This window comes from Callorhinchus milii, unplaced genomic scaffold, assembly GCF_018977255.1.
Source record: "Callorhinchus milii isolate IMCB2004 unplaced genomic scaffold, IMCB_Cmil_1.0 Scaffold2, whole genome shotgun sequence".
NCBI lineage: Eukaryota > Metazoa > Chordata > Chondrichthyes > Chimaeriformes > Callorhinchidae > Callorhinchus > Callorhinchus milii.
The window spans coordinates 11,769,943-11,797,511 of NW_024704743.1; the positions used below are offsets into that span (position 1 = coordinate 11,769,943).

General features: G+C 51.1%; 2 protein-coding genes across 9 annotated transcripts in view; one reads left to right on the forward strand and one right to left on the reverse strand.

Moving 5' to 3' along the window:
• LOC103190493 (NEDD8 ultimate buster 1) overlaps nucleotides 1-15,289 on the forward strand; it is a 28,285-nt gene extending 12,996 nt beyond the window's left edge. For 6 of the 8 annotated variants that reach the window (XM_042332432.1, XM_042332436.1, XM_042332434.1 and 3 more), the window contains 4 exons: nucleotides 1,761-1,913; nucleotides 2,986-3,105; nucleotides 12,585-12,705; nucleotides 14,655-15,289. In XM_042332432.1, coding sequence (XP_042188366.1) covers nucleotides 1,761-1,913; nucleotides 2,986-3,105; nucleotides 12,585-12,705; nucleotides 14,655-14,818 — 558 coding nt within the window. In that variant the 3' untranslated portion in view covers nucleotides 14,819-15,289. The remainder of the gene's footprint in view (nucleotides 1-1,760; nucleotides 1,914-2,985; nucleotides 3,106-12,584; nucleotides 12,706-14,654) is intronic. The other 2 variants (XM_042332437.1, XM_042332438.1) reach the window with 2 other exon arrangements.
• A 3,720-nt stretch (nucleotides 15,290-19,009) lies between these two features.
• On the reverse strand, nucleotides 19,010-21,481 carry LOC121848165 (mucin-1-like). Its single transcript, XM_042332617.1, has 4 exons — nucleotides 21,186-21,481; nucleotides 20,844-21,083; nucleotides 20,200-20,703; nucleotides 19,010-20,123 (listed from the first exon to the last, which is right to left on the reverse strand). Exons 1-4 carry the CDS (start codon nucleotides 21,479-21,481, stop codon nucleotides 19,010-19,012), a joined length of 2,154 nt encoding a protein of 717 aa, XP_042188551.1.
• Nucleotides 21,482-27,569: the final 6,088 nt, after the last annotated feature.

Below are 27,569 nucleotides of genomic sequence, written 5' to 3' on the forward strand. Positions count from 1 at the left end.
ACTCGCTCCTTCCCCTTGTTCAAGATCCATTGCAAGACTTGCCTCTCTGACCGCCTTTTGATCATTTTGCCTCTCACCACCCCCTTGGCTTTGACCCCAGCTTGCGTGCCAAGCCAGTATTGTTAAGCGTCTTGGGACACCCTCCCAAAGTGAAAGGCACTGTATAAATGGAAATGGTATTGCATTGTATCATCCTCTGCTATCACAACAATAAACAACAAGTTGCCTTTATAAAGCGCCCTTTGCATGTGTTAGCCTGGCTCAGTTGGTAGCACTCTTGCCTCTGAGTCAGAAGTTTGTGGGTTCAAGTCCTAAATCGGGATTTGGAAGCACATAGAATCATAGAATTATACAGCACAGAAGGAGGCCATTCGGCCATCATGTCTGTGCCGCCTTTTTGAAAAGAGCTACCAAATCAATCCCACTCCCTCACTCTCTCCCCATAGCCCTAGATGACACTCCAATGCAATGCTGGGGGCGCATTGCATTGTCATCCTTTAGATGAGATGTTAAACCAAGGTCCCTGTCTGCCTGTTCAGCTGAATGTTAAAGATCCCATGGCACTATTCGAAAAGAGAAGGGAGTTTCTCCCAGTGTCCTGGCCAACAATCCCCCAAATAAAATTATCATTTGTTTTACGGCTGTTTGTGGGACATTGCTGTGTGCAATCGGCTGCTGCATTCGCCTAGAAATAAACAGTCACTCCACTTTACAGTAATTCCTGTGAAAACACTTTGGAAAATCCTCACGACACAAAAGGTGGTATACTAATTGCAAGGATTATTATTATTTATTAATATTGTCTTTAGGACTTTCAGCTTACAGTCCAGACTGCCATTCAAACACAATACTTTCTTTCCCTCTAACACTCTGTCTCATCCTCTTTGTGTCTTTAACTCGTACCTCTTGAACTGTGCCTATGGCCACCTCCCTCCCCCATTTCCCTTGCTCAGGATAAAACCCCATCCCTGTGAAGTGCTCCAAGACATGAAGGACCCTGTATACATGCAAGTTGTTGTTGGTGTTGCATTGTTTGGATCAGACATTAAACCAATCTGCCTGTTCAGCTGGATGTTAAAGATCCTGTGGCATTGTTCGAAAGGGATTTCTCCCAAGATCCTGGCCAACAATCCACCAGATAAAATGCATCACTCAGTCCATGCCTATTTATGGGACAGTGCTGTGAACTTGGGACATTTGGAGTCCTGTAGCTCAGTGGTTAGAGCACCGCTTTGCAAGTGAGAGACCTGAGTTCAATTCCAGGCAGAGGGTGAAACCTTGGCCAAGTTTCCTTACTCCACACAGAGCCTAATAATAATCCCTCCAAAACAAAAACAATAATAAATTGGTCATTTTCAATCAACGACTGTTTGTGGGACATTGCTGTGCGCAATTGGCTGCCGCGTTCGTCCACAAATATACAGTCAATTCACTTTACAGTGTGTTCTGTGAAGCGCTTTGGGACGTCCTCCCGACGTGAAAAGCGCTATATCATATGCAAGGATTATTATTATTATTATTTGCCTACAAAGTGCCCAGTCGCAGTAAAAATCCTGTGAAATGATTTGAGGCGTCCTACCTCCTGCCCAATGTGAAAAGCACCGTATCAAACGTAAGGATTATTGTTCATAAAGAAAAATACTGCAGATGCTGGAAATCTGAAAAACAAAGTAGAAGTCGCTGAGAACACTCAGCAGGTCAGGCTGCCTGAATATCTCCAGCGACTTCTGCTTTTGTAAGGATTATTGTCGTTAACACAGGCAGAGAAGTTGTGTGACGAGCTTCGGTTGGATGACTGCGACTTTGCCCAACTCAGGCATGGAGGGCTGACACGTCAGGAGGCTCGGCTGGGTTTGCGAGCCTGTGGCGGTGACCTGGGGAAAGCTAGAGAGTTTATTCAGCAAAGGAGACAGGTAACTATGTAAATAAGTAAGAGCAAAAATTGGAGCTGAGATCTGGAGAAAGTGAGACAGAGTCTGACACCAACCGTGGACCCAGCACCAGAAAGGTAAACCATTGCACCAAGCTCAGAATCTGTGGTGGTTCTCGGTAGTCCAGTTCCTGGGTCAGGCAGGTCTGCAGTAATCCAGGCATTGCTGATGACAGCCATTGAGATGGGATGGGTAGACTGGAAGGATGAGGTAAAATGGGTCGAAGGCCCTTGTTCATTCGATCCGATCCTATGTTCTTGTGAATTGGCTGTTCCCACTGTTTGTGAAAAGCAAGTCATGCAAGCATGCCAGAAGGGAATGTGAATCAGTGTTTACACACACACAACTGCCAGCTCCGTGCACCACGACCCGGCTGGGAACACAATGTAATTCTCTTTTGCAGGTGATGCAGGCAAACTGCGGTAGGTCTTACACCAGCTCTGGACCATCGGTGACCTTTTGTAGCACACTGTGCAGGAACTCAATTTGTTCCCAGTGAGAGGTTGGCCTCTGACCATCCTCCCCTCCCTCACCCACCCAACTACAATAAAATACAATACAATTTGCATTTAATATTGCACCTTGCACGTCAGGGAGGACATTCACAGTGCTTGGCAATGCTGAGCTGGGAATGGGGTGCAGTGGCGAGGGGAGTGATTGAAATTTCGGTCAGAGATAGGAACATAGGAATTGCTAGATGAAAAAAGACAGAGGTCCATCTCATTCACCTTCTACCTGCTGTTATGCTACAATACCTTTGATGGAGGGGAGAGAGCAAAGAGGAAAGAGGAGACTTGATAAGGAGGCCAACCAGTCTCACTCCCCCGCTCTTTACCCACAGCCCTGCAATTTTTTTCCTTTTCAAGTATATATCCAGTTCCCTTTTGAAAGTTATTATTGAATCTGCTTCCACCACCGTTTCAGGCAGTGCATTCCAGATCGTAACAACTCTCCGAGTAAAATAATTTTTCCTCATCTCCCCTGGTTATTTTACTAATCTCTAGAAAGCACATCCCTTTCAATTAGGTAATGCTGAGTTTCTGGTCTTAAACAGCGAATTGAACAGCAAAGACTGGATTCTTACAAAGGCAAAAGAGACCGTACTGAGGTGATGGACGTGGGTGATTCAGAACATACAGCATCTCAGACCTTGCAACCTAACCAGGCCACACAGGTAAACAGAGCGCAAATACTTTAACATGATGAGGCTCCCGCTGCACCACTTCTAGCCCCCACAGCCTCCTGCAGGCTGACAACGCCCCACTAAACCCGCCGCCTGTCATCTCAGTGTGCACATTTTGGCTGCCTCCCCGACCCGAGCTGGCTCTCCCTCAAAATGCCCCCCTCCCTGCAACTCTCCCGCACTGTCCGGCTCTCTCTCCGCCCTCCCCTCCTCCTATCTCTACTTGACCCCCCCACTGCCTCCCTCTGCTCCAGCCTGGGAATCCTCCGCTGGGCTCATCATGGCACTCAGCGTTGGCTGTCCAGCAGCAGTCACACCGACTGCCTCATTCCCCACTACCGCCCCAAGTCACCCCGGGGGCTAACCTCTCCTTCCTCATCCGCATCCCCACCCTCCCTGCCAACCAATCCACTACCCCCTCCCATCCCTGCCAACTGTCCACTGTGCATTAGCCTTCAAAACATCCGCTCTATCTCTAACAAGACCCTGGCCATCAATGAACTCATCCTCGATGAGAACACTGACATTATGGCCCTCACTGAAACCTGGAGCACCCCAGGTGACACCTTCCCCTTCACTGAGGCCACACCACCTGACTACACCTACCACCATGCCCCACGCCCCAACCATCGTGGCGGCAGGGTGGCCCTCATCTCCAGGGTGTCACTTGCCCTATCCCGCTACTCCACCGGTTCATTACCCCCTTTCAAAACCTTACTCTCTGCCCTCCCTCCCACCTCTCTCCAAAAATCCTCTTACTTTACCGCTCCCCAAAATCCTCCCCCACCTTCATCTCTGACATCTCCATCCTCCTTGCTTCTGCTCCGACCGCCTCATCATCCTAGGCAACTTCAACCTCCATTTCACCCCTTCCTGCTCCATCTTCCTCAGACTTCTCCTTTCTCAACCTTTCCCTCCACATCCACTCTGCTACCCACACCCAAGGTCACCCGCTTGACCTGGTGATCACCCAGGGCCTCAGTGTCTCAGATGTCACGATCACTGACAAGGTCATCTCTGACCACCATTTCATCTCTCTCAACTCCCATATTCCTCTCCCCACTGCCTCCAAACCTACCACCATCTTCTACCGCCCGTGGAAGAAGATCTCCCTGCAGTTCCTCTCCGCTGCCCTGGAATCCTCTGAACTCCTCCCCCTCTGGCCCACCTCTCGCACCAACCCACTCACTGTGCTCACTCTTCTCCACAGCACCGTCTCCACCACACTCGATGCCCTTGCCCCCCTCACCTCCTGAACTGCTTCCTATTCCTGATCCTCACCCTGGTTCACCAGCCGCCTCCGCTCTCTTAAGAGTCAGGTGTGGGCTGCCGAATGCACTTGGCTCAAATACGGCCTTACGGTCCACCGCCGTATCTGGTTGGACCTCATCAAAACCTACCATTCCACTCTCGCCTCGGCCAAATCATCCTTCTATTCCAGGTTAATCCTGGAGGCGAAGGGCAACCCCAGGCTCCTGTTCTCCATCATCAACCGGCTCCTCCGCCCACCCCACTACGCCTCGCAGATTCTTTCCTCTGACTCTCACTGCGAGAAAATGCTGGACTTCCTCAACAACAAAATCAAGGGAATCCGCTCAGCTGCCACTGCCCTCCCTACTTCCACCCCCTCCCTACCCCCACCCCACACAATTACCCATCCAACAATTACCCATCCTTCCTTCCACACCTTTGAACCTGTCAACCTCTCCTCTGTCTTCACCACCATAACCTCCATGAAGCCCACCACCTGCTCCCTGGACCCCATCCCCACCCTTCTCCTTAAATCTCAGCTCTGCCTCCTTGCCCCACTACCTGCCGATATCATTAACCTCTCCCTGTCATCTGGCACTGTTCCTTCCCCCCTCAAAACAGCCATTATCACCCCCACAATGAAGAAACCTTCCCTTGACCCATCACAGCTATCTAGCTACCGGCCCATCTCCAACCTCCCTTTCCTATCCAAGGTCCTTGAGAGAGCCATTGTCTCCCAGCTTCACTCTTTCCTCTCCTCCCACTCCCTCCATGAATCCCTCCAACTGCTTTGGTCAAGGTCACAAACGACATCCTGACCATGTGCGACCAGGGCTCCCTCTGCCTCCTCGTCCTCCTCGACTTCTCCGCTGCTTTTGACACCGTGGACCACTCAATCCTCCTCCACCACCTCTCCTCCCACCTCAAACTTCAAGGCTCTGTCCTTGACTGGTTCAAGTCCTACCTTTCATACTGTCTCCACTTCGTCGCAGCAAACGGCTTCTCCTCCAGCCCCTGCACCGTCTCGTGTTGTGTCCCTCAGGGCTCTGTCCTCGGTCCCCTCCTCTTCACCCTCTACATGCTCCCCCTTGGTGACATCATCCACAGACATGGGGTAAATTTCCGCATGTATGCGGATGACACCCAACTCTATCTCTCTGCCTCCACCCTCAACTCCAGGACTACTGGCATCCTGACAGACTACCTGTCTGACATCAAGTCCTGGACGAGGGACAACTTTCTCCAACTCAACGTCAGCAAGACCGAGGCCCTCCTGATTGGCTCGCGCAAGCATCGCCGCACCTTGGGCGCTGGCAGCATCAGCCTCCATGGCTGCACACTCAACCTCACTAAGCCAGTCAGGAACCTGGGTGTCTTGTTTGACCCTGAACTGTCCTTTCTCTCTCACATCCGTGCCATGACCGGCACTGCCTACCATCACCTCCGCAACATTGCCAGACTCCACCACTGCCTCAACCCTCAGGCTGCCAAAATCCTCACCCATGCATTCGTCACACCAAGGCTGAATTACCGGAACTCCTCCTCATTGGCCTTCTCAACTCTTCCCTTCACAAGCTGCAGACCATCCAAAACTCTGCAGTTCGTTCTCGTGTTCTCTTGCATACCAGGCTCTGTGACCCCATCACTCCCAACCTCGCCCGACTCCACTGGCTCCCCATCCCGCAGAGGATCGAGTTCAAGATCCTTGTCCTCACTTTCAAGGCCATCCATGGCCTTGCCCCCTCCTACCTCTCTGACCTGCTGACTCCCTACCAACCTGCCCGATCCCTCCGTTCAGCGGACTCCAGCCTGCTCTATGCCTCCTGCCCGATTCGCCCTACCATCGGTGGCCGGGCTTTCAGCCTCGCTGCCCCCACATTCTGGCACTCCATCCCATGGTTCCTTTGCCTCGCTTCCTCCCTTGCTGCCTTCAAGGCCGGTCTCAGGACCTTCTCTTCGATTGTGCCTTTGGTCCCCCTCACACCTCTCTGTCTTACCTCACTCCTACACCGCCCTCCCCCATGCTCAGGCCCCAATACCTGACTGTTCAGCGCCTTGGGACGTCCTTCTGATATGAAGGACGCTCTACAAATGTAATTTTGTTGTTGTTGTTGATGAGTGTTAGAGAGTTCGCAGTCTAGGCTGCTGATCCATTGCAGCACTGGAGGTGGGGTGGGTCGGAGAGGAGTGCTGCATTGTCAGAGGTTCCCGTCCTTTGTATGAGATGTCAGCCTGGTGCAGTGGTAGCACTCTCACCTCAGAAGGTTGTGGGTTCAAGTTCCACGTCGGGACTTGGAATCTTGTAGTCTAAACACTGGGGGAGGGGTTACATTGTCGGAGGTACCGTCCTTTGGATGAGATGTTAAACCGAGGTCTCATCTGCTTGTTCTATCCCCCTATTCCTCTGACTGTTTCTCCTCCGTTGAGCACCTCACCCTCTAACATCCCTCCTATCTCTCCCTCAAAATACTGCTAGTTTACCGTCCACCCTAAGCTCCTGGGTCCATCCTCACTGATATCTCCTCACTCCTCTCATCCCTGTCCTTCTGCACTGAACATCTCTTCATAATGGGTGATTTCAACCTCCACCTAAACTCCCCTGCACCACATCCTCGGATTTCACTGGCCTGCTCTCCCTAAACATCACCCTCCACATCGACTCGCCGACCCACAACCGTGGCCACCCCCTCGACCTCGTCATCACACACGGCCTTGACATTTCCGACCTGTCAATCATGGACAAGCCATCTCAGACCACTTTCTCATCTCCCTCTCCTCCTGCAACCCCCTCTCCTCTTCCAAACCATCCATCATTTTTTTCTGCCCCTGGAAAAAGCTTCCCCCTGAGTCCCTCACAAATGCCCTCTGTTCCTCGGACCTCCTCTCTCTGGCCCTCCACCCGCTGCAATCCTGATACAGCCATCAAGCTGCTGAATGACCATCTCTCCATAACCTTCAATTCCCTGAAATTCAGGGTTGTTTCCAAACCCACCCGCTCCCCCTGGTAAAACAGTCACCTCCGCTCACTCAAAACACAAACCCGGATGTTTGAGCGCAGATGGCAGAAATCTGGCCTCACGATCCACCGCCAGCTGTGGCTCAAGCACCTCCGCACCCACCGCCTCTCCCTTTCACAGGGCAAATCTGGCTTTTACTCCAACCTTTTACTCTATTCTCAAATCAAACACCAAGTGCAAAGAGGTCCTAGATTTCTTCACCTCAAACATTGGCTGTATTGTCCTCCCTCCCCAACCACCCCCATGCCCAGACAACAACAAAATTACGTTTGTATAGCGCCTTTCACGTCAGGAGGCTGTCCCAAAGCGCTGGGCAGTCAGTGTTTCGGATCTGAGCTTGTGATCGGGATTGGGAAGGGTGGAGGGCAACAACAACTTGGACTTATATAGTGCCCTCCACGCCGGACAGTGTCTCAGAGCGCTACACAGTAACAGATCCCGGGGCCGAGACGGGAGGGAAAGTGACCAAAGGCGTGGTTGAAAAGAAAGGTCTTCAGCCAACATCTGAAAATAGGAAGAGAGGGGGCGAGGCGAAGGGAGTGAGGAAGGGAGATCCAGAGCCTTGGGGCGTAATGGCTGAAGGCACAGCTGCCGATGGTGGAGTGGAGGATTTGGGGGACAAGGAGGAGGCCAGACCTGGTGGAGTGAAGGGAACGGGCACTGTTGTGAGGAAAGAGGAGGTCAGAGAGATAGGGGGGTGCAGAGGAGTGGAGGAATTTGAAGACAAGGGTAAGGATCTTGAAGTCGATCCTTTCTGGGATAGACAGCCAGTGCAGTCTGGCAAGAACTGCGGTTATCGGGGAGCGGAGTTTGGTGCGGATAAAAATGCAGGTGGCAAAATGCAACCTCCTTGGCCCCCTTCTCTTTCTGATCTATATGCTCTCTCTTGGGGATGTCATCCGCAGACATGGGGTACACTTCCGCATGTATGCGGACGACACCCAACTCTATTTTTCCACCTCACATTGCGACCCCCAGTCCCCTGATGTTCTGTCAGCCTGCCTGGCGGTGGGTGACAAGAGGCAGGGCAGGAAGCAGGGAGATCAAAAGCATGGTCGAAGAGGAGGGTCTTGAAATGGGTCTTGAAGGAGGCAAGAGAGGGGATGAGGTGAAAGGACTGCAGGTGGAGTTCCATAGGGTGGGGGCAGTATGGCTGAAGGTCCGCCTGCCAATGGTGGGGCGGGCGAGGTGGGGGACGTGAAGCAGGCTGAAGCCCGCTGAATGGAGGGACCAGGCAAGATGGTAGGGGCTTAGGAGGTTGCACAGGTAGGGAGCAAGGCCATGGAGAGCTTTGAAGGTGAGGACCAGGATCTTGAACTGTATCCTCTGTGTGATAGGAAGCCAATGAGTCGGTGAGGATGGGGGTGATAAGGTCATGAAGCCTGGTGCGAGAGAGGACAAGTGCTGCAGAGTTCTGGATGATCTGCAGCCTATGGAGGGAAGAGTTGGGGGGGCTGACAAGCAAGGAGTTTGCATAGTCAAGCCCCAATGTTATGAATGTTTGTATGAGGCTTTGGGCGGCCTGCGATGTGAGACAGTGTCGGAGCCAGGTGATGTTTGGATGTGGGGGGCAGGCAGAGTACGTCATGACACAGATTTGGGGTAGAAAGGATAATTGAGAGTCAAACAAGATGCTAAAGTTCCAGACTGGCTTAGTAAAGTGGAGTGTGCAACCATTGGTGATGCTGTCAGCACCTGAGGTATGGAGGCCCTGACGGGAGCCCATCAGGAGAGCCTCGGTCTTGTTGATGTTCAACTGAAGAAGGTTAGCTCTCATTCTGACAGTCATTCTGTCAGAACAGCAGTGGTCCGTCCTGGAGTCAAGAGTGGAGGCAGAGAGATAGAGTTGAGTGTTAGCCCCATACATGTGGAAGTTGACCCCATGTCTGCATATGATGTCACCAAGAGGGAGCACATAGATATTGAAGATGAGGGCACCAAGGACCGAGCCCTGAGGTATGCCACACGAGACAGTGGGTGGGGGCTAGAGGAGAAACCGTTTGTGGAGATGGAGGCAGTGTGAGAGGTACGATCTGAACCATTCAAGGACAGAATCATGAAAGTTGAGGCAAGAGGAGAGGCGGTGGATGAGGATAGGAGGTCAACTGTTGAAGGCAGCAGAGAGGTCAAGGAGGATGAGGAGGCAGAGGGAGCCCTGGTTGCAGATCAACAACATGTAATTTGTCACTTTGACCAGGGTTGTTTCTGTGCTGTGGGGGCACGGAAACCCGATTGGAGGGCTTTGTGAAGGGAGAGGAAGGAGCAAAACTGGGAAGCAACGACTCATTCCAGGACCTTGGAGAGGAGAGGGATGTTGGAGATGGGGCGGCAGTTTGACCATCCACACCATCTTCTCCCTCCACCACAGCTCCTGTAACTCTCCCCTCCTTACACTACTTTGCCCCCAATTTTCCTTCCTTCCTCTCAATCACAATCACCCACATAAAGTTCACCACCTGCTGCCTTGATCCCCTCTGCACCCAGTTGCTGGTCACTCAACTCCTCTCCCCTCTGTTGGCTGACATAGTCAACCAGTCTCTCTCCTCAGGCTCTGTTCCACTCCCCCTGAAAACCGCTGTCATCACACCCCTCCTCAAAAAACCCACCCTCGATCCCTCTAATCTCTCACACTATCGTCCCATATCCAACCTGCCCTTCCTTGCTAAAGTCTTGGAATGTATTGTTGCAGATCAACTTTGGTCACACCCTCCCTCCACTCTCTCCTCGAGCCCCTGCAGTCTGGTTTTGGCCCTGCCCACAGCACAGAGACAGCGCTTGTCAAAGTCACAGATTACATTCTCTGTATTTGTGACCAGGGCACCCTCTGCCTCCTCGTCCTCCTGGATCTCTCTGCCGCGTTCGACACAGTCGACCACGCCATCCTCCTCCATCGGCTCTCCTCCTTCATCTGCCTTAGCGGGACCAAACTCACATTGTTCGAGTCCTACTTAACCAACCTCCTTCACTTCATCTTGGCAAATGATTTCTCCTCTCGCCCCCACCCGGTCACCTATGGGGTACCCCAGGGCTCCATCTTTGGCCCTCTTCTTTGCCTTATCTAAATGCTCCCTCTGGGTGATGTAAACTTCCACATGTTTGGGGATCACACACAAATCTACTTTGCCTCCTCCTGTACCAACTCCAGGTCCGCCGATGTTCTATCAGCTTGTCTGGCAGACATCAGGGCCTGGATGAGTGTAACCTTCCTGCAGCTGAATGTGGACAAGACGGAATCCTTATTCTTTGGCTTCTGTCAACAACTTCACTCCTGCAGATCTAAACTCCTCAACCTCCCTGCGCTCTCCCTCAGAATCACCAAACCAGTGGCAACCTAGGCATCCGGTTCGAGCCCCAGCTGTCCTTCCTCTCTCACATCTGGCCTCTGATTAGGACCGCCTTCCTCCGCTACATTGTCCGCCTTATGCCAAATGCAGCCGAAATCCCTGTGAATGAGTTTGTCACCTCCCGCCTGGATTACTCAAACGCACTCCTCGCCGGTCTCCCCAGCCAAAGGCTCTACTGGCTCCCCATCACCAAACAGATCGACTTCCAGATCCTCATATTCATGTTCAAATCCGTTCATTCTCTGGCACCTCCCTACCTCTCCGACCTCCTCACTCCCCAATCCACCACCAGGCACCTCCTCTCGACTAGCACCGGCCTCCTGCTCGTCCCTCGCACCTTCCGCTCCACCATTGGTTTCAGCCACTATGCCCCAAAACTGTGGAACACTCTCCCTCAATCCCTCTGTCTTGACCCCTCTCCCCTTTTTTAAGTCCCGCCTGAATACTTTGCTTTCCGACTATGGTCATCTCGTGGAGTCCTGTAGCTCAGTGGTTAGAGCACTCACTTTGCAAGCGAGAGACCTGAGTTCAATTCCAGGCAGAGGGCGAAACCTTGGGCAAGTTTCCTTACTCCACACGCCTAATAATAATCCCTCCAAAACCAAAACAAACAATAATAAAAAAAATTAGTCATTTTCAATCTACGACTGTTTGTGGGACATTGCTGTGCGCAATTGGCTGCCATGTTCGCCCACAAATATACAGTCAATTCACTTTACAGTGTGTTCTGTGAAGCGCTTTGGGACGTCCTCCCGACGTGAAAAGCGCTATATCATATTCAAGGATTATTATTATTATTATCTCCACCCTTACCCCACCTCCACCAACACCCCGGCTTGGAGTCAGGCTCCGTCACTGGTTAGTGCTCCGAGACGCTACCCTGCATGGAGGGAGCTATGTAAGTACATTTTGTTGTTGTTGTGCTCAATTGGCTGCCGTGTTTCACATACAAAATACACAGCCAATACACTTTTCAGTATATTCTGTGCTTTGAGACATCTCAACAACGTGATAAGGCGCAATATCAAATGAAAGGATGATTATTATTATTATATTATTAAACACAGCACTGGAGAAGCTGATGAGCATCAATGGAATTGTGCAGGTTTTGTTTCCAGCACACTGTGAGTTAATGGTTGTAAAAAAATGTTTGGGAACAAATGGCTAATTTGTGGCAGTGTGGGAGGAATGTGAGGCAGAATTATCCTGTCATGGCATGAGAACGTCTAACACTGAGGAATGAGACCATTTGGCCGATTCATCGGATTCCTTCGCTAGCCCACATACAATGGAGTCCAGTCATGGACTACATCCAATTATTTCATCTCCTGAGGGAAATTGCTTTTCGAACTCCAGAAGTAATCATTAAACCACGCTCCACAAGCCTATCACTCCCATCCTCATTCGGCTCCACTGGCTCCCCATTCCCGCAGCGGATTTATTTTATCATTTTGTTAAGATGTCTCACAGCATTTCACAGAATATACCCGTAAAGTGAAATTGACTGTATATTTTGTGCGTGAAACAAGTCAGTCAATTGCGCACAGCAGTGTCCCACAAACAGCCATGAATTTTTGTTTTTTTTGGAAAAAATTTTTGTAAGTGCTTATTAGCCCCAGAAAGCGATCTGCCAATCGGCAAAAATCAACCGGGTTCCTACTTACTGACAAGTAAACAGAGGCGTGTGGAGTAAGGAACCTTGCCCAAGATTTCGCCCGGCACAGGAATCAAACCCGATTCCTCTCGCTTGCAAGCAATTGCTCTAACCAATACACTACAGGACTCCAGAACTGACATCTATGTACATGAAAACCTGACGCATATTGTGAAAAGGTGTCTCTTTTATTTCAATGCTCAGGTTTGCGGTCAACTCAATGGAACTTCAAGTTCACAAACCACGGAAGCTGCAGATGCACTGATGCTTGTGGGTGCACGTGTACAGCCAGTCCTAGCACCCAATCCCACCAACGTGTCCGAAGGTAAATAGAGAATGTCATTAATATACAGCTAACCGTGTTTTGGAGCAATCGTTAAGCCGAGGCTCCGTCTGCTTGTTCAGGTGGAAGGTAAAGATTCCGTGGCACTATCGGAAAACAAAGAAGCGACCTCTCCCAGGTCCTGGCCAACAGTTCCACCACCACACCCCCACCCCCCCCTATCCAATAAAGTTAGTCGTTTGCTTCATGGCTATTGGTGGGACGTTGCTCTGCACAAATTGGCTGCTGCATTCGCCCAGAAACACAGTCAGTTTCCAGTAAATCTTGTGAATAGCTTTGAGAAGTCCTCCTGACATGAGCCAAATATAAGGATTACTATTAGCAAGAAAGACTGTAACAGTTGCAGCTTCTCCCTCTGGAGTTGAGGTGATCAGGAGGTGACGTGATAGAGGAGATTAAAGTTATGAAAGGTGGATGTTTCTGAGCTGTTTCTACTTGTTGGTGAGTTCAAAACTAGAGGGTGTAATGATAAGATAGCCAATAACAGATCTCATAGGGAGTTTAGGATAAATTTCTTAACTCACTGCCGAAAGCTGCGGTCAAAGCAAATAGCATTAATGTATTTAAGAGAAATGCGTACATAAGAGACAGGGGAAAGGGGAGTATAGGTGAGAGGAATAAAAGGGGCGGAATCTTGTGTGGAGTATAAACACTAGCACGGACTGATTGGACCAAATGGCCTGTTCACACTCTACGTAACTTAATGTAACTGTGTAAATGCACAGTAATGCTGTAGTGAGCTACAAAAAGTAGTTTTGAGCAATGCGCCTCTATCTGTGCTCAGTGCGATCTTGTTTTGACTTAACAACTAAATGGGGGTTTCAAAGTTCCTCATGGTTTTCATCTTAATTAGGAAGACGGTCTTTAAAAGGAACTTAAGAAAGAAAACCAGCTTCTAAATAAAAAACAATTTAAGGCTTTTTCTAAATTTAAAATGTATATATATTCTATATTTTATTTTTATTTAGCATTGTATATTTTATATACGTTTTCTGCCCAATTTTATATCTTTATGTAATGGCTGAGCATGTGATGCATTTTGGACTATATACACATGTATGCACATACACTCACGCACACACAGATACACTTGCATTCAGACTTGTCCGTGCACACATACACCCACAGATGTGTCTGTACATGCATGCACAAGTTGATACACCTGAGTACCTACATGCGCATTCACACGCGGGCATACATATTCAACTATCGGGACACATGCTTGTATGCATGTGCACAATTACATCTCGGACCTGAACTTACACATGCCCAAGAGTCTGCTCACGCACACACATACACACACATACTCACTCATATATAATAATAATAATAATAATCCTTGCATTTGATATAGCGCTTTTCACGTCGGGAGGACGTCCCAAAGCGCTTCACAGAACATACTGCAAAGTGAATTGACTGTATATTTGTGGGCGAACGCGGCAGCCAATTGCGCACAGCAATGTCCCACAAACAGTCGTAGATTGAAAATGACCAATTTATTATTGGTTTTGGTTTTGGAGGGATTATTATTAGGCTCTGTGTGGAGTAAGGAAACTTGCCAAGGTTTCGCCCTCTGTCTGGAATTGAACTCAGGTCTCTCACTTGCAAAGCGAGTGCTCTAACCACTGAGCTACAGGACTCCATATATACACACATATATATCTGCAACTACACATATATATATATATATATATATGCACGCTTGCGTAGGCACCCATACACACATATCTGCACACACACTCACACACACATATCTATACACATATCTATACACACATGCACACAGATGCACGCACAGATACCACACGTACACACATAACAAGGGTTTCTGCGACTTGTTGACGTACCTTTGAATCGTGCTGCCATCTTCAGCGAGATACTTACTGCTCCACTGGGATCTCTTGGGTGTCACGTGCCTTTTTGTTTGTCAGCAGACACCCAGGAAAGGCCAGAGGATGAGGAGGCCCTTATCAAAGAAATCTTGCAGCGCTTACCGGCTAATGGAGACTCTTATATTGATCTGTCGCTTGAGGAGGAGCAAGCAGTCCTTGCGCAATACATGACTAAGCTCATAGACTCGGAGACCAGACAATAATCAACACCTGCCTGAACACCATCCACCCAACTCCTGCACAGATCATTGCTTCCTGCCAACCCCAGCCCTGAAATTCCCCTGTGGTCTTAGCCTTAAAAGACAAATTCATTGTCTTCATATGTGAGATGTTGCAGGGTTCGAGACTGAACGCTTTGAAATATTGATTCAGCCCTTAATGTGGAAGAGACTAAATGTGAAAGTATGTCCTGACTGTCTAGCGCCTTGGAATGTCTACCTGATGTGAAAAGCGCTACACAAATATGAATTGTTATTTGTTGTTGTGAAAGGTCTGCTCGTAAATGTGAATTGTACTGTGTTGTCTCCCGCCTCCGCCACATCGTCGAGCTCCGCCACTGTATCTTTCTTCAGGCAGGCAAAACCCTCATTTATGCATTATATCTTTCCTTGAACACGGCAAGCTCGTCAGCCTTCCCATCTCTTCCCTCCACAAGCTGCAGATCATACAGACCTCTGCAGCTCGTGTCCTGCACCAGGCTCCGTGACCCCATCATCCGCACCTTCGCCTGGCTTCACTGGCTCCCCTTCCCCCAGAGGATAGAGTTCAAAATCCTCGTCCTCACATTCAAAGCTTTCCACGGCCTCGCATCTTCCTACCTCTGTGACCTACTAAGCCCATATCATCCTGTCCACTCCCTCCCTTTAATGTTACCCACTAATCTTTTCTCATATGATCTCTTTGCCCCTCTTCTTTTTCACTTCTCCTCTGTACTTTCTATATTCTGTTTGATTATCTTCTGTATTTTGGACCTGACATTTATCATAAGCTTCCTTTTTCTGTTTTATTTTAATCCCAATTTCCTAAGTTATCCAGGGAGGTTTGGATGCCCTACCTTTCCCCTTTGTGGGAATGTATTTGTTCTGTCCCCGAACTATCCTCGAAGGTTTCCCATTGCTCATTAGCTGCATTACCTGCCAATCTTTGTTTCCATTCCACTTTGGCGAGGTCTCTTTTTAACTCACTGAAATTAGTTCTCTTCCAGTTGAGTAGCTTCACCTTTGATTGTTCCTCTGCTTATTTGATTATTCGAATAAAACATGAAGCTCTTTACCACAAATTGTTATCAAAGCCAAGTCATTAGCAGAGATCCCAGCACCACAAGGATGGAACTGAGTGAGGTGGAACAGAGTGAGAATTCTGTTAAGGAATTTGGTGAAAGTGGGAATTCGGTGCAGAGGGGGAAAGAGATGCATAATTATAAAATATTAAGTTATATTAGTTATATTAAAACATGTCTGGGAATATGGCAGGGCAGTTGAGACCGATTGCATGCACAATGTGTGCCATGTGGGAACTCCACGATGCTTTGTGTGAGCTGGACAGAAACGTGTGGAGGAAGTGCCTCTGGCTGCTCGAGCTTGAGCTCAGAGTTCCTGAGCTTGAGGAGAGGCTGATGTCACCACATAACAAACGGGAGGCTGAAGAGTTCATGGATCAAAGGTTTCAGGAGGTGGTCACTCCACAGGCACAGAGGGTTCAGAAGGAGAGTATGGTAGGAAGAGAGGGCGGGCAGTGCAGAAATCCCCTGAGAGTGTGACACTCAGAAACCGGTTTTCAGGGGGATGACACCTCTGGAGAGGGGAGTCAAAGGCAAATGGATGCACAGGGAGACACAGGAAAGAGTGTCAATGCAATTGTCATTGGGGACACAATGGTGAAAGGAGTAGACAGGCGTTTCTGCAACCAAAGACGTGACTCTCGCATGGTATGTTGCCTCCCTGGTGCCAGAGTTGAAGAGATCATGGAACAGGTGCAAAACATTCTACAGGAGGAAGGAAAATATCCAGAAGTTGTGATCCATTTTGGGATCCATGACGTAGGGGGAAAAAAAGGCTGAAATTCTACACGGAGAGTATCAAAAGCTATGGAAAAAGTTAAATTGTAGGACCTCAAAGGTGGTGATCTCCGGATTAACTCCCAGTGTTTCGTGCAACTCAGCAGGATCAAACACATGAATGCATGGCAGGAGAAATGGTGCAGAAAGGAGGGCTTCAGGTTTCTGGATCAATGGGACCCGTTCCGGGGCAGATGGGACCTGTACAAGATGGATGGGTTACACCTGAATAGGGCTGGGACCAATCTCCTCGCAGGGAGATTAACTAGTGCTGTGGGGAAGGGTTTAAACTAATTTCGAGGGGCGAAGGGAATCAGGATGTAGCATTAGAGAGGACAAACAAGTTACATAGAGGGCTGGGAGAGACGAATAGCAATGTAATAAGGAGTAATCCAAAAAGGAGGGATTAGACAGGGGAGAAATGCAAACAGACTAAGTCGGTCTTGGAGTGCATGGAACGCACGGAGTGTGACAAATATATTCTGTGACAGTATATTCTGTGAAGCGCTTTGAGGCGTCTAGAAACTTTAAAATAAGTCTGTTTTTGAGTGCATGTGGTAAATGCAGAGTGTGACAAATAAGGTTGGTGAGCTGCAGACTCAAGTTGCCATGTGGAGTTATGATTTTGTGGCAATAACAGAGACTTGGCTCAAACACGGGCAGAAATGGGCGCTGAATATTCCTGGCTACAATGTATTCAGGAGGGATAGGGAAGGAAGAAAAGGAGGGGGCGGTGGCAATATTGATTAAAGACACGGTTACGGCCTGGAAAGGGACGATGTGCTGGAGGGTCCAAAAACAGAATCTACTTGATTAGAGTTAAGGATCAGGAAAGGAACTGTTACTCTCTTAGGTGTATACTACAGACCAGCAAAAAGTGGGAAGGAGATAGACCAGCAAATCTGCAAGCAGGTTTCAGAAAGATGCAAAACCAATAGAGTAGTGATAATGGGGGACTTCAATTATCCTAACATAGACTGACAAAATAACAGTGTAAAGGGCAAGCGGGACTGTAGGCTGGAAGTAGGTCCGGGGGCTTGAAGCAGGTCCTGGGGCTGGAGGTGATTCCGGGGACCAGAAGCGGGTCCGGGTCCTGTAAGCGTATCTGGAGGCTGGAAGTGTGTCCCGGGGCTGGAAGCGCTTCCTGGGCCTGGAAGCGGGTCCGGGCACTGGAAGCATTTCCGGCAGCTGGAAGTGGATCCGGGGGCTGAAGCACGTCTGGGGGCTGGAAGCGGGTCCGGGGGCTGGAAGCGGGTCCAGGCGCTGAAAACGGGTCCTGGGGCTGAAAGCGGGTCCGGGGGCTGGAAGCGTGTCCTGGGGCTGAAAGACAGTCTGGGGGCTGGAAACTTTTCCGGGGGCTGGAAGCGGGTCCGGGGGCTGGAAGCGGGTCCGGGGGCTGGAAGCGGGTCCGGGGGCTGGAAGCGGGTCCGGGGGCTGGAAGCGGGTCCGGGGGCTGGAAGCGGGTCCGGGGGCTGGAAACAGGTCCAGGATCTGGAAGATATTCCAGGCCTGGAAGCAGGTCCGGGTGCTGGAAGCAGGTCCGGGGGCTAGAAACTTTTCCGGGGGCTGGATGTGGGTCAGGGGGCTGGGAAGCGTGTCCGTAGACTGAAAGCAGGTCTGTGGGCTGGAAATGGGTACTGGGGCTGAAAGCGGGTGCGGGGGCTGGAAGCGGGTCGGGGGCCTGGAAACGGGACAGTGGGCTGGAAGCGCATCTGGGGCCTCGAGGCGGGTCTGGGAACTGGAAGCGTATCCGTGGGCTGGAAGCTGGTCCAGGGTTGATTGCGGGTCCGGGGGCTGGAAGATGGTCTGGAAGCGGGTCTGGGTACTGAAAACGGGTCCGGAGACTGGAAGCGGGTTCGGGGGCTAGAAACGGTTCCGGGGGCTGGAAACGCGTCTGGGGAATGGAAGCGGGTCCGGGGACTGGAAGCTGGTCCGGGGGCTGGAAGCGGATCCTGGGGCTGAAAGACCATCCGGGGGCTGGAAACTTTTCCGGGGGCTTGATGCGGGTTGGGGGCTGGAAGCGGGTCCAGGGGCTGGAAGTGGGTCCGGAGCTTGGACCCGGTTCTGGTGTCTGGAAGATGATCCGGGGCCTGGAAGCGGTTCCGGTGGCTGGAACCTTTTCTGGGGGCTGGATGCGTGTCAGGGGGCTGGGAAGCATGTCTGTAGACTGAAAGCAGGTCTGTGGGCTGGAAATGGGTACTGGGGCTGAAAGCGGGTCCTGGGGCTGAAAGCGGGTGCGGGGGCTGGAAGCGGGTCGCGGGCCTGGAAACGGGACAGTGGGCTGGAAGCTCGTCTGGGATCTCGAGGCGGGTCTGGGAACCGGAAACATATCCGGGGGCTAGAAACGGGTCCTGGGGCTGAAAGACAGTCTGGGGGCTGGAAACTTTTCCGGGGGCTGGATGCGGGTCAGGGGGCTGGAAGCGTGTCTGTAGAGTGTAAGCAGGTCTGTGTGCTGGAAGCGCGTCTGGGGTCTGGAAGTGGGACCGGGGCCTCGATGCTGGTCCGAGGGCTGGAAGCTGGTCCGGGGGCTGGAAGCAGGTCCAGGGGCTGGAAGCGGGTCCTGGGGCTCAAAGCGTGTCCTGGGACTGGAAGTGGGTCCGAGTGCTGGAAGCGGTTCCTGGCCAGGAAGCAGGTCAGGGGGCTGAATGTGGATCTGTTGGCTGGAAGTAGGTCTGGTGCCTGGAAGCGGGTCCTGGGGCTGGAAGCAAGTCCGGGAGTTGGAAGCGCGTCCGGGGCCTGGAAGCGGATCCAGGGGCTGGAAGCTGGTCCTGAGGCTGAAAGCGGGTCCCGGGGCTGGAGCGTCTGGGGCCTGGAAGCGGGTCCGGAGACTGGAAGCGGGTCGGGGGCTGGAAGCGGATCCTGGGGCTGAAAGCGTGTCCTGAGGCTGAAAGCGGGTTCGGGGGCTGGAAACGGTTCCGGGGACTGGAAACGCGTCCGGGGGCTGGAAGCGGGTCCTGGGGTTGAAAGACTCTCTGGGGGCTGGAAACTTTTCCGGGGGCTGGATGCGGGTCATGGGGCTGGAAGTGTGTGTGCAGACTGGAAGCAGGACTGTGGGCTGGAAATGGGTCCTGGGGCTGAAAGCGTGTCCTGGCCCTGAAAGCGTGTCCTGGGCCTGAAAGCCAGTCCGAGGGCTGGAAGCGGGTCTGGGGCTAGAATCGGGTCCAGGGGCTGGAAGCAGGTCCGGGGGCTGGAAACGCATCTGGGGGCTGGAAGTGGGACTGGGGCCTGGATGCTGGTCCGGGGGCTGCAAGCGGGTCTGGGTGCTGGAAGTGGTTCCGGGGAAAGCAAGTGGGTCCGAGGCCTGGAGGCGGGTCCGGGGGCTGGAAGCGGGACAGTGGGCTGGAATCGCGTCTAGGGCCTGGAAGCGTGTCCGGGGACTGTAAGCGGTTCCGGGGCTGGAAGCGTGTCCAGGGGCTGGAAGTGTATGCGGGGGCTGGAAGCGGGTCCGGGAGCTGGAAGCGGGTCAGGGGCCTGGAAGCGGGTCAGGGGTCTGGAAGTGGGTCCGGGGGCTGGAATCGAGTCAGGGGCCTGAAAGCAGGTCCGGGTGCTGGAAGTGGGTCCAGGGTCTGGAAGGGGGTCGGGGTCTGGAAGCGGGTCCGGGATCTGGAAGCAGATCCTGGGGCTGGAAGCGGGTCGGGGGTCGGGAAGTGTTTCTGGTGGGTGGAAGCGCGTCCATGGGCTGGAAGCGGGTCTGGGGGCTGGAAGCGGTTCAGGGTCCTGGAAGCGGGTCCAGGTGCTGGAAACGGTTCCTGGCCTGGAAGCAGGTCCGGGGGCTGAAAGCGTGTTCGGGTGCTGGGTGCGGGTCCGGGGGCTGGATGCGGGTCCGGGGGCTGGAAACGGGTCCGGGGGCTGGAAACGGGTCCTGGAAGTGGGTCCGGGGGCTGGAAGCAGGTCTGCGGCTTGGAAGCGGGACTGTGGGCTTGCAGCAGGTCCGAGGCCTGGAAGCGGGTCTTGGGGCTGGAAGTGGGTCCAGGGGCTGGAATTGGGTCAGGGGCCTGGAAGCGGGTCCGGGTGATGGAAGCGGTTCCTGTCCTGGAAGCAGGTCAGGGGGCTGAATGTGGGTCCATTGGCTGGAAGTGGGTCCGGTCTCTGGAAGCGGGTCCTGGGGCTGGAAGCAGGTCTGCAGCTTGGAAGCGGGTCGGAGGGCTGGAAGCGGGTCCGATGGTTGGAACCGTGTCCGGGGGCTGGAAAGGGGTCCTGGGGCTGGAAGTGTGTCTGCAGCCTGGAAGCGATTCTGGAGGCTGGAAGCGGGTCGGGGGTCTGGAAGCGGGTCGGGGGGCTGGAAGCGGGACTGTGGGCCCGAAGCGAGTTCTGGGGCTGGAAGCGGGTCCAGGATCAGGAAGAGTTTCCGGGGGCTGGAAGCGGGTCCGATGGTTGGAAGCGGGTCAGGGGCCTGGAAACGGGACTGGGGCCTGGAAGCGTGTCAGGGGGCTGGAAGTGCGTCCGGGGGCTGGAATCAGGTCAGGGGCCTGAAAGCGGGTCCGGGTGCTGGAAGCGATTCCTGGCCTGGAAACAGATCAGGGGGCTGGAAGAGTGTCCTGGGGCTGGAAGCAGGTCCTGGGGCTGGAAGCTGGTCGGGGGTTGGGAAGGGTGGTTTCTGGTCGATGGAAGTGCATCCATGGGCTGCAAGTGCGTCCGTTGGCTGGAAGCGGTCCCAGGGCCTGGAAGTGGGTCCAGGGTCTGGAAGCAGGTCCTGGGGCTGGAAGCGGGTCGGGGGTTGGGAAGTGTTTCTGGTGGGTGGAAATGCATCCATGGGCTGGAAGTGGGACCGGTGCCTAGAAAAAGGTCCGTGGCCTGGAAGCGCGTCCATGTGCTGGAAGCGGGTCCGGGGGCTGGAAGTGGGTCACAGGGCTGGAAAAATGTCCGAGGGGTGGAAGAGTATCCGTGTGCTTGAAGCACATCCATGTGCTAGAAGCGGGTCAGGGGCCTGAAAGCGGGTCAGGGGCCTGGAAGCGGGACCAGGGCCTGGAAGTGGCTCAGGGGCCTGGAAGCGTGTCCGTGGACTAAAAGCAGGTCCTGGGGCTGGAAGTGGGTCCGGGGGCTGGAATCGGGTCAGGGGCCTGGAAGCAGGTCCAGGTGCTGGAAGCGGTTCCTGGCCAAGAAGCAGGCCAGGGGGCTGAATGTGGATCCGTTGGCTGGAAGTAGGTCTGGTGCCTGGAAGCGGGTCCTGGGGTTGGAAGCAGGTCCGGGAGTTGGAAATCCGGGAGTTGGAAACGCGTCCAGGGCCTGGAAGCGGATCCAGGGGGTGGAATCGGTTCCGGGCCTGGAAGCGGATCAGGGGCCCGAATGCGTGCCCGGGGGCTGAATGTGGGACCAGTGCCTGGAAGCAGGTACAGGACCTGGAAGCGGGTCCTGGGGCTGGAAGCAGGTCCATGAGCTGTAAGCAGGTCCGAGGGCTGTAAGTGGTTCCGGGGGCTGGAAGCGGGTTTGTTGCCTGGAAGCGTGTCAGGGGGCTGGAAGCGGGTCAGGGTGCTGGAAGCGGGTCCGTGGGCTGGAAGCGGGTCAGGGGGACAGAAGCGGGTCCGTGGGCTGGAAGTGGGTCAGGGTGCTGGAAGCGGGTCCGTGGGCTGGAAGCGATCCAGGGGGCTGGATGCAGGTCAGGGGGCTCGCTTCCGTGGACCCGCTTCCAGCAAAATAATGTTGTGAAAAATTTTGAGTTCAATAAAATGATTAGCCAAATAAAATGATACGAGTATTTTTTCAATATGCACTGAAATGCCATTACATGAAAAATCAAATAATTTTTTTTAATGTACAAATCTGAAGTAAAATGATATTTGCTACTATTTTCTGAAAAATATTCTGTGAAATTAAATCTTAATTTTTATAATGATATTTGATACGATTTTTCTTTCAACATCCATACAAAAAACGTTTTCTAATCGTTGTAAAATATCGAGTGAAATAATATGTCAAATGTTTTATAGTACCATTGCGAATAAAACAAACATACACATAAATAACTTTGTGAAAAATATAGAGTTCAATAAAATGATTGGTCAAATAAAATGTACAAGCCAAATGATACATGTATTCTTTCAACATGCACAGAAACACAAATCCTTGAAAAATCAAATCAAATTGTTTTAATGTTCAAATCTGAAGTAAAATGATATTTGCTACGATTTTTACATCAACATCCATAGAAAGAGCCTCATTTTGCAATCTCTGTAAAATATCTTACAAGATAAAATTTTGAATCTTTAATGTACAAAAGTAGAATAAAATCAGATTCGATACGATTTTCCCATCATCATCTTCATAGAAAAAATTTTTTTAATCACTGTAAAATATCAAGTGAAATAAAATGTCAAGTTTTTAATAGTACCATTGTGAAATAAAACAATATTCACCAAAATAAAGTTGCGTAAAGTTGTCAAAAATATCGATTGAAATAAAATGTTAAGTGTTATAGTGTACCAGTGTGGAGTAAAATGATATGTTTTTATCAACATGCAAAGGAAATAACATTACATGTAAATATAAAATAAAATAGTTTTAATGTACAAATGTGGAATAAAATGAGATTTGATACGATTTTCACATCAATATCCACAGAAACAGCATTATTTGGAATCGCTCGAAAATATCGAGTGAAATAAAATTTCGATTATCTTAAAGTACAAAAGTAGAGTAAAATCACATTTGATCCGATTTTTCCATCACAATAATACGTCGCATGAATTTTCTGTAATAATGTCAAGTGAAATAAAATGTTTAGTTTTTTTATCACCAATAAGAAGTAAAGTAATATTCCTGCTGGTTTCCAACACCCACGGAAATAACGTTTCATGATCTCTTAGTGAAACAGTTGATTGAAATTGAATATCAACTACTTTGATGTAGATATGTGTGAATATAATCACATTTCAAGCGAGTTGACCACTAACATGTACCAAAATAACAATGCCCAGATTTTCTGAAAAATATTCAGTGAAATTCCCGGACCCCCTTCCCGTCCCCGGACCCGCTTCCAAATCGCAGACCCGCTTCCCGACCCCGGATCCGCTTCCATATCCCAGACCCGCTTCCCGTCCCCGGAACCGCTTCTAAATCCCAGACCCGCTTCCCGTCCCCGGACCCACTTCCCGTCCCCGGACCCGCTTCCAAATCCCGGACCCGCTTCCCGTCCCCGGAACCGCTTCCAAATCCCGGACCCGCTTCCCGTCCCCGGACCCGCTTCCAAATTCCGGACCCGCTTCCAAATCCCGGACCCGCTTCCCGTCGCCGGACCCGCTTCCAAATCCCAGACCCACTTCCAAATCCCGGACCCGCTTCCAAATCCTGGACCCGCTTCCAAATCCCGGACCCGCTTCCCGTCCCCGGACCCGCTTCCAAATTCCGGACCCGCTTCCAAATCCTGGACCCGCTTCCCGTCGCCGGACCCGCTTCCAAATCCCAGACCCACTTCCAAATCCCGGACCCGCTTCCAAATCCCGGACCCGCTTCCAAATCCCGGACCCACTTCCCGTCTGCTGACCCGCTTCCAGCTCCCGGACCCGCTAACAGCCCCTGGAAACGTTTCAAGCCTCTGGACCCGATTCCAGCCCCCAGAAGTGTGTGTATGTGTGAGTGTGTGTCAATGTGTGTGTGCGTCTGTGTGTGTGTAATTGTGTGTGTGAGTGTGTGTGTGAGTGTGTGAGAGTCTGAGTGTGTGAGTTTCTGTGAGTGTGTGTGTCTGTGAGAGTGTGTTTGTGTGTGAGTGAGTCAGTGTGTGTGTGAGTTTGTGTGTGTGTCAGTGTGTGTTTGCATCTATGAGTGTGTGAGTGTATGTGTGTATGAGTCTGTATGTGTGAGTTTGTGTGTGCGTGACTGTGTGCATTTGAGTGTGTGTGTGCGAGTCTGTGTGTGTGTCAATGTGTGTGTGAGTGTCTGTGTGTATGTGTTTGTGAGAGTGTGTGAGTCTGTGTGTGTCAGTGTGTGTTCGTCTACGTGTGTGAGTGTGTGTGTGAGGCTAAGAGTCTGTGTGTGTGATTGTGTGTATGTGTGAGTGTGTGTGTGTGTGCTTGTGCGAGTCTGTGTGTGTCAATGTGTGTGAGTGTGTGTGTGAGTTTGTGCATGTGTGAGTGTGTGTGTGTGCGTGTGCGAGTCTGTGTGTGTCAATGTGTGTGAGTGTGTGTGATTGGGTGTATGTGTGAGTGTGTGCGAGTCTGTGTGTGTGTGAGTGTGTGTGAGTGAGTGTGTGAGTGTGTGTGTCAATGTGTGTGTGAGTGTGTGTTTGTGAGTCTGTGTGTGTGAATGTGTGTGTGTGAGTATGTGTGTGGCAGTGTGTGCATGAGTGTGTTTGTCTGTGTGTGTGCATCTGTGAGTGTGTGTGTGTGTGTGTGAGTCTGTGCGTGTGAGTCTGTGTGTGAGTGTCTGTGTGTATGTGTATGAGTGAGTGTGTGTATTTGTGTGTGTGTCAGTGTGTGTTTGCATCTGTAAGTGTCTGTGTGTGTGTGAGTGTGTGAGTGAGTGTGTGTGCCAGTGTGTGTGTGCATCTGTGTGTGTGAGTGTGTGTGTGTGAGTCTGTGTGTGTGAGAGTCTGTGTGAGTTTGTGTGTGTGAGTGTGTGTATGTGTGTGTGTGTGTGTGAGTGTGTGTGTCAATGTGTGTGTGTGTCTCTGTGTATGTGTGTGTGAGTCTGTGTGTGTGTGCGTCTGTGTGTGTGAGTATGTGTAAGGCTATGAATCTGTGTGTGTGTAATTGTGTGTGTGTGTGTGAGGCTGTGAATCTGCGTGTGAGAGTGTATGTGTGTATGAGTCAGTGTGTGTGAGTTTGTGTGTGCGTGAGTGTGAGTGTGCATGTGAGTGTGTGTGTGCGAGTCTGTTTGTGTGTGTGTCAATGTGTGTGTGAGTGTCTGTGTGTGTGTGTTTGTGAGAGTGTGTGAGTCTGTATGTGTGAGTCTGTGTGTGTCAGTGTGTGTTCGTCTATGTGTGTGAGTGTGTGTGTGTGTGTGAGGCTAAGAGTCTGTGTGTGTGTGATTGTGTGTGTGTGTGAGTCTGTGAGTGTATGTGTGTATGAGTGATGTGTGAGTATGTGAGTCTGCGTGTGTGTTTGTGTGTGTGTGAGTTTGTGTGTGTGAGTCTGTGTGTATGTGTGTGTCCGTGTGAGTATGTGTGTCTGTGCGTGTGTGGGTGAGTGTGTGTGTGTGAGTGTGTGTGTGAGGCTGTGAATCTGTGTGTGTGTGTGTGTGAGAGTGTGTGTGTGTGTCCATATGTGTGAGTCTGTGTGTGTGAGTCTGTGTGTGTGTGCATCTGTGTGTGTGAGTTTGTGTGTCAATGTGTGTGAGTGTCTGTGTGTGAGTGAGTGAGTGAGTGAGTGAGTGTGTGTGCGAGTTTGTGTGTGTGTCAGTGTGTGTTTGCATCTGTGTGTGTGAGCGTGTGTGAGTGTGTGTGAGCGTGTCTGTGTGAGTGTGAGTGTGTGTGTGTATGAGTGTGTGTGAGTATGTGTGTGTCTGTGAGTCTATGTGTGTGAGTGAGTGTGTGTGAGTGTGTGTTCGTCTGTGTGTGAGTGGGTGTGAGGCTATGAGTCTGTGTGTGTGTGTAATTGTGTGTGTGTGAGTGTGTGTGTGAGTGTGTGAGAGTCTGTGTGTGTGTGTTTGTGTGAGTGTGTGTGAGTGTGTGTGTATGAGTGTGTGTGTGTCAGTGTGTGCGTGTGTGAATGAGTGTGTTTGTCTGTGTGTGTGCATCTGTGAGTGTGTGTGTATGAGTGTGTGTGTGTGTGCATCTGTGTGTGTGAGTGTGTGTGTGTGTAATTGTGTGTGTGTGAGTCTGTGTGTGTGTGTGTGTGTGTGTGTGAGTGTGTGTGTGTGAGTCTGTGTGTGTGAGAGTCTGTGTGAGTTTGTGTGTGTGTGAGTGTGTGTATGTGAGTGTGTGTGTGTGTGAGTGTGTGTGTCAATGTGTGTGTGAGTGTCTCTGTGTATGTGTGTGTGAGTCTCTGTGTGTGTGCGTCTGTGTGTGTGAGTACGTGTAAGGCTATGAATCTGTGTGTGTGTAATTGTGTGTGTGTGAGTGTGTGAGTCTGTGTGTGTGTGTGTGTGTCAGTGTGTGTTTGTCTATATGTGTGTGTTTGTGTGTGTGTGTGAGGCTAAGAGTCTGTGTGTGTGTGATTGTGTGTGTGTGTGAGTGTGTGAGTGTGTGTCAGTGTGTGTGCGTCCGTGTGTCTGAGTGTGTGTGTGTGAGGCTGTGAATCTGCGTGTGTGAGTGTGTGTGTGTGTGTGTGTGAGTGTATGTGTGTATGAGTCTGTGTGTGTGAGTTTGTGTGTGCGTGAGTGTGTGCATGTGAGTATGTGTGTGCGAGTCTGTTTGTGTGTGTGTCAATGTGTGTGTGTGTCTGTGTGTGTGTTTGTGAGAGTGTGTGAGTCTGTATGTGTGAGTCTGTGTGTGTCAGTGTGTGTTCGTCTATGTGTGTGAGTGTGTATGTGTGTGTGTGTGAGGCTAAGAGTCTGTGTGTGTGTGATTGTGTGTGTGTGTGAGTCTGTGAGTGTGTGTGTGTGAGTGATGTGTGAGTATGTGAGTCTGCGTGTGTGTTTGTGTGTGTGTGAGTTTGTGTGTGTGAGTCTATGCGTGTGAGTCTGTGTGTGAGTGTCTGTGTGTATGTGTATGAGTGAGTGTGTGTATTTGTGTGTGTGTCAGTGTGTGTTTGCATCTGTAAGTGTCTGTGTGTGTGTGAGTGTGTGAGTGAGTGTGTGTGCCAGTGTGTGTGTGCATCTGTGTGTGTGAGTGTGTGTGTGTGTAATTGTGTGTGTGTGAGTCTGTGTGTGTGTGTGTGTGTGTGTGTGTGAGTGTGTGTGTGTGAGTCTGTGTGTGTGAGAGTCTGTGTGAGTTTGTGTGTGTGAGTGTGTGTATGTGTGTGTGTGTGTGTGAGTGTGTGTGTCAATGTGTGTGTGTGTCTCTGTGTATGTGTGTGTGAGTCTGT

What these genes read in the sequence shown, in the direction of transcription:
- LOC121848165 (XM_042332617.1), bottom strand. Translation starts at nt 21,481, where the DNA reads ATGGACGCGCTTCCAGGCCACGGACCTTTTTCTAGGCACCGGTCCCAC. An exon ending in CTCTTCCAGCCCCCTGATCT is followed by an intron (nt 21,084 to 21,185) that starts GTTTCCAGGCCA and finishes ACACGCTTCCAG; the next exon opens with GCCCCAGTCCCGTTTCCAGG. An exon ending in GCACCCGGACCTGCTTTCAG is followed by an intron (nt 20,124 to 20,199) that starts GCCCCTGACTCG and finishes ACCCGCTTCCAG; the next exon opens with CTCCCGGACCCGCTTCCAGC.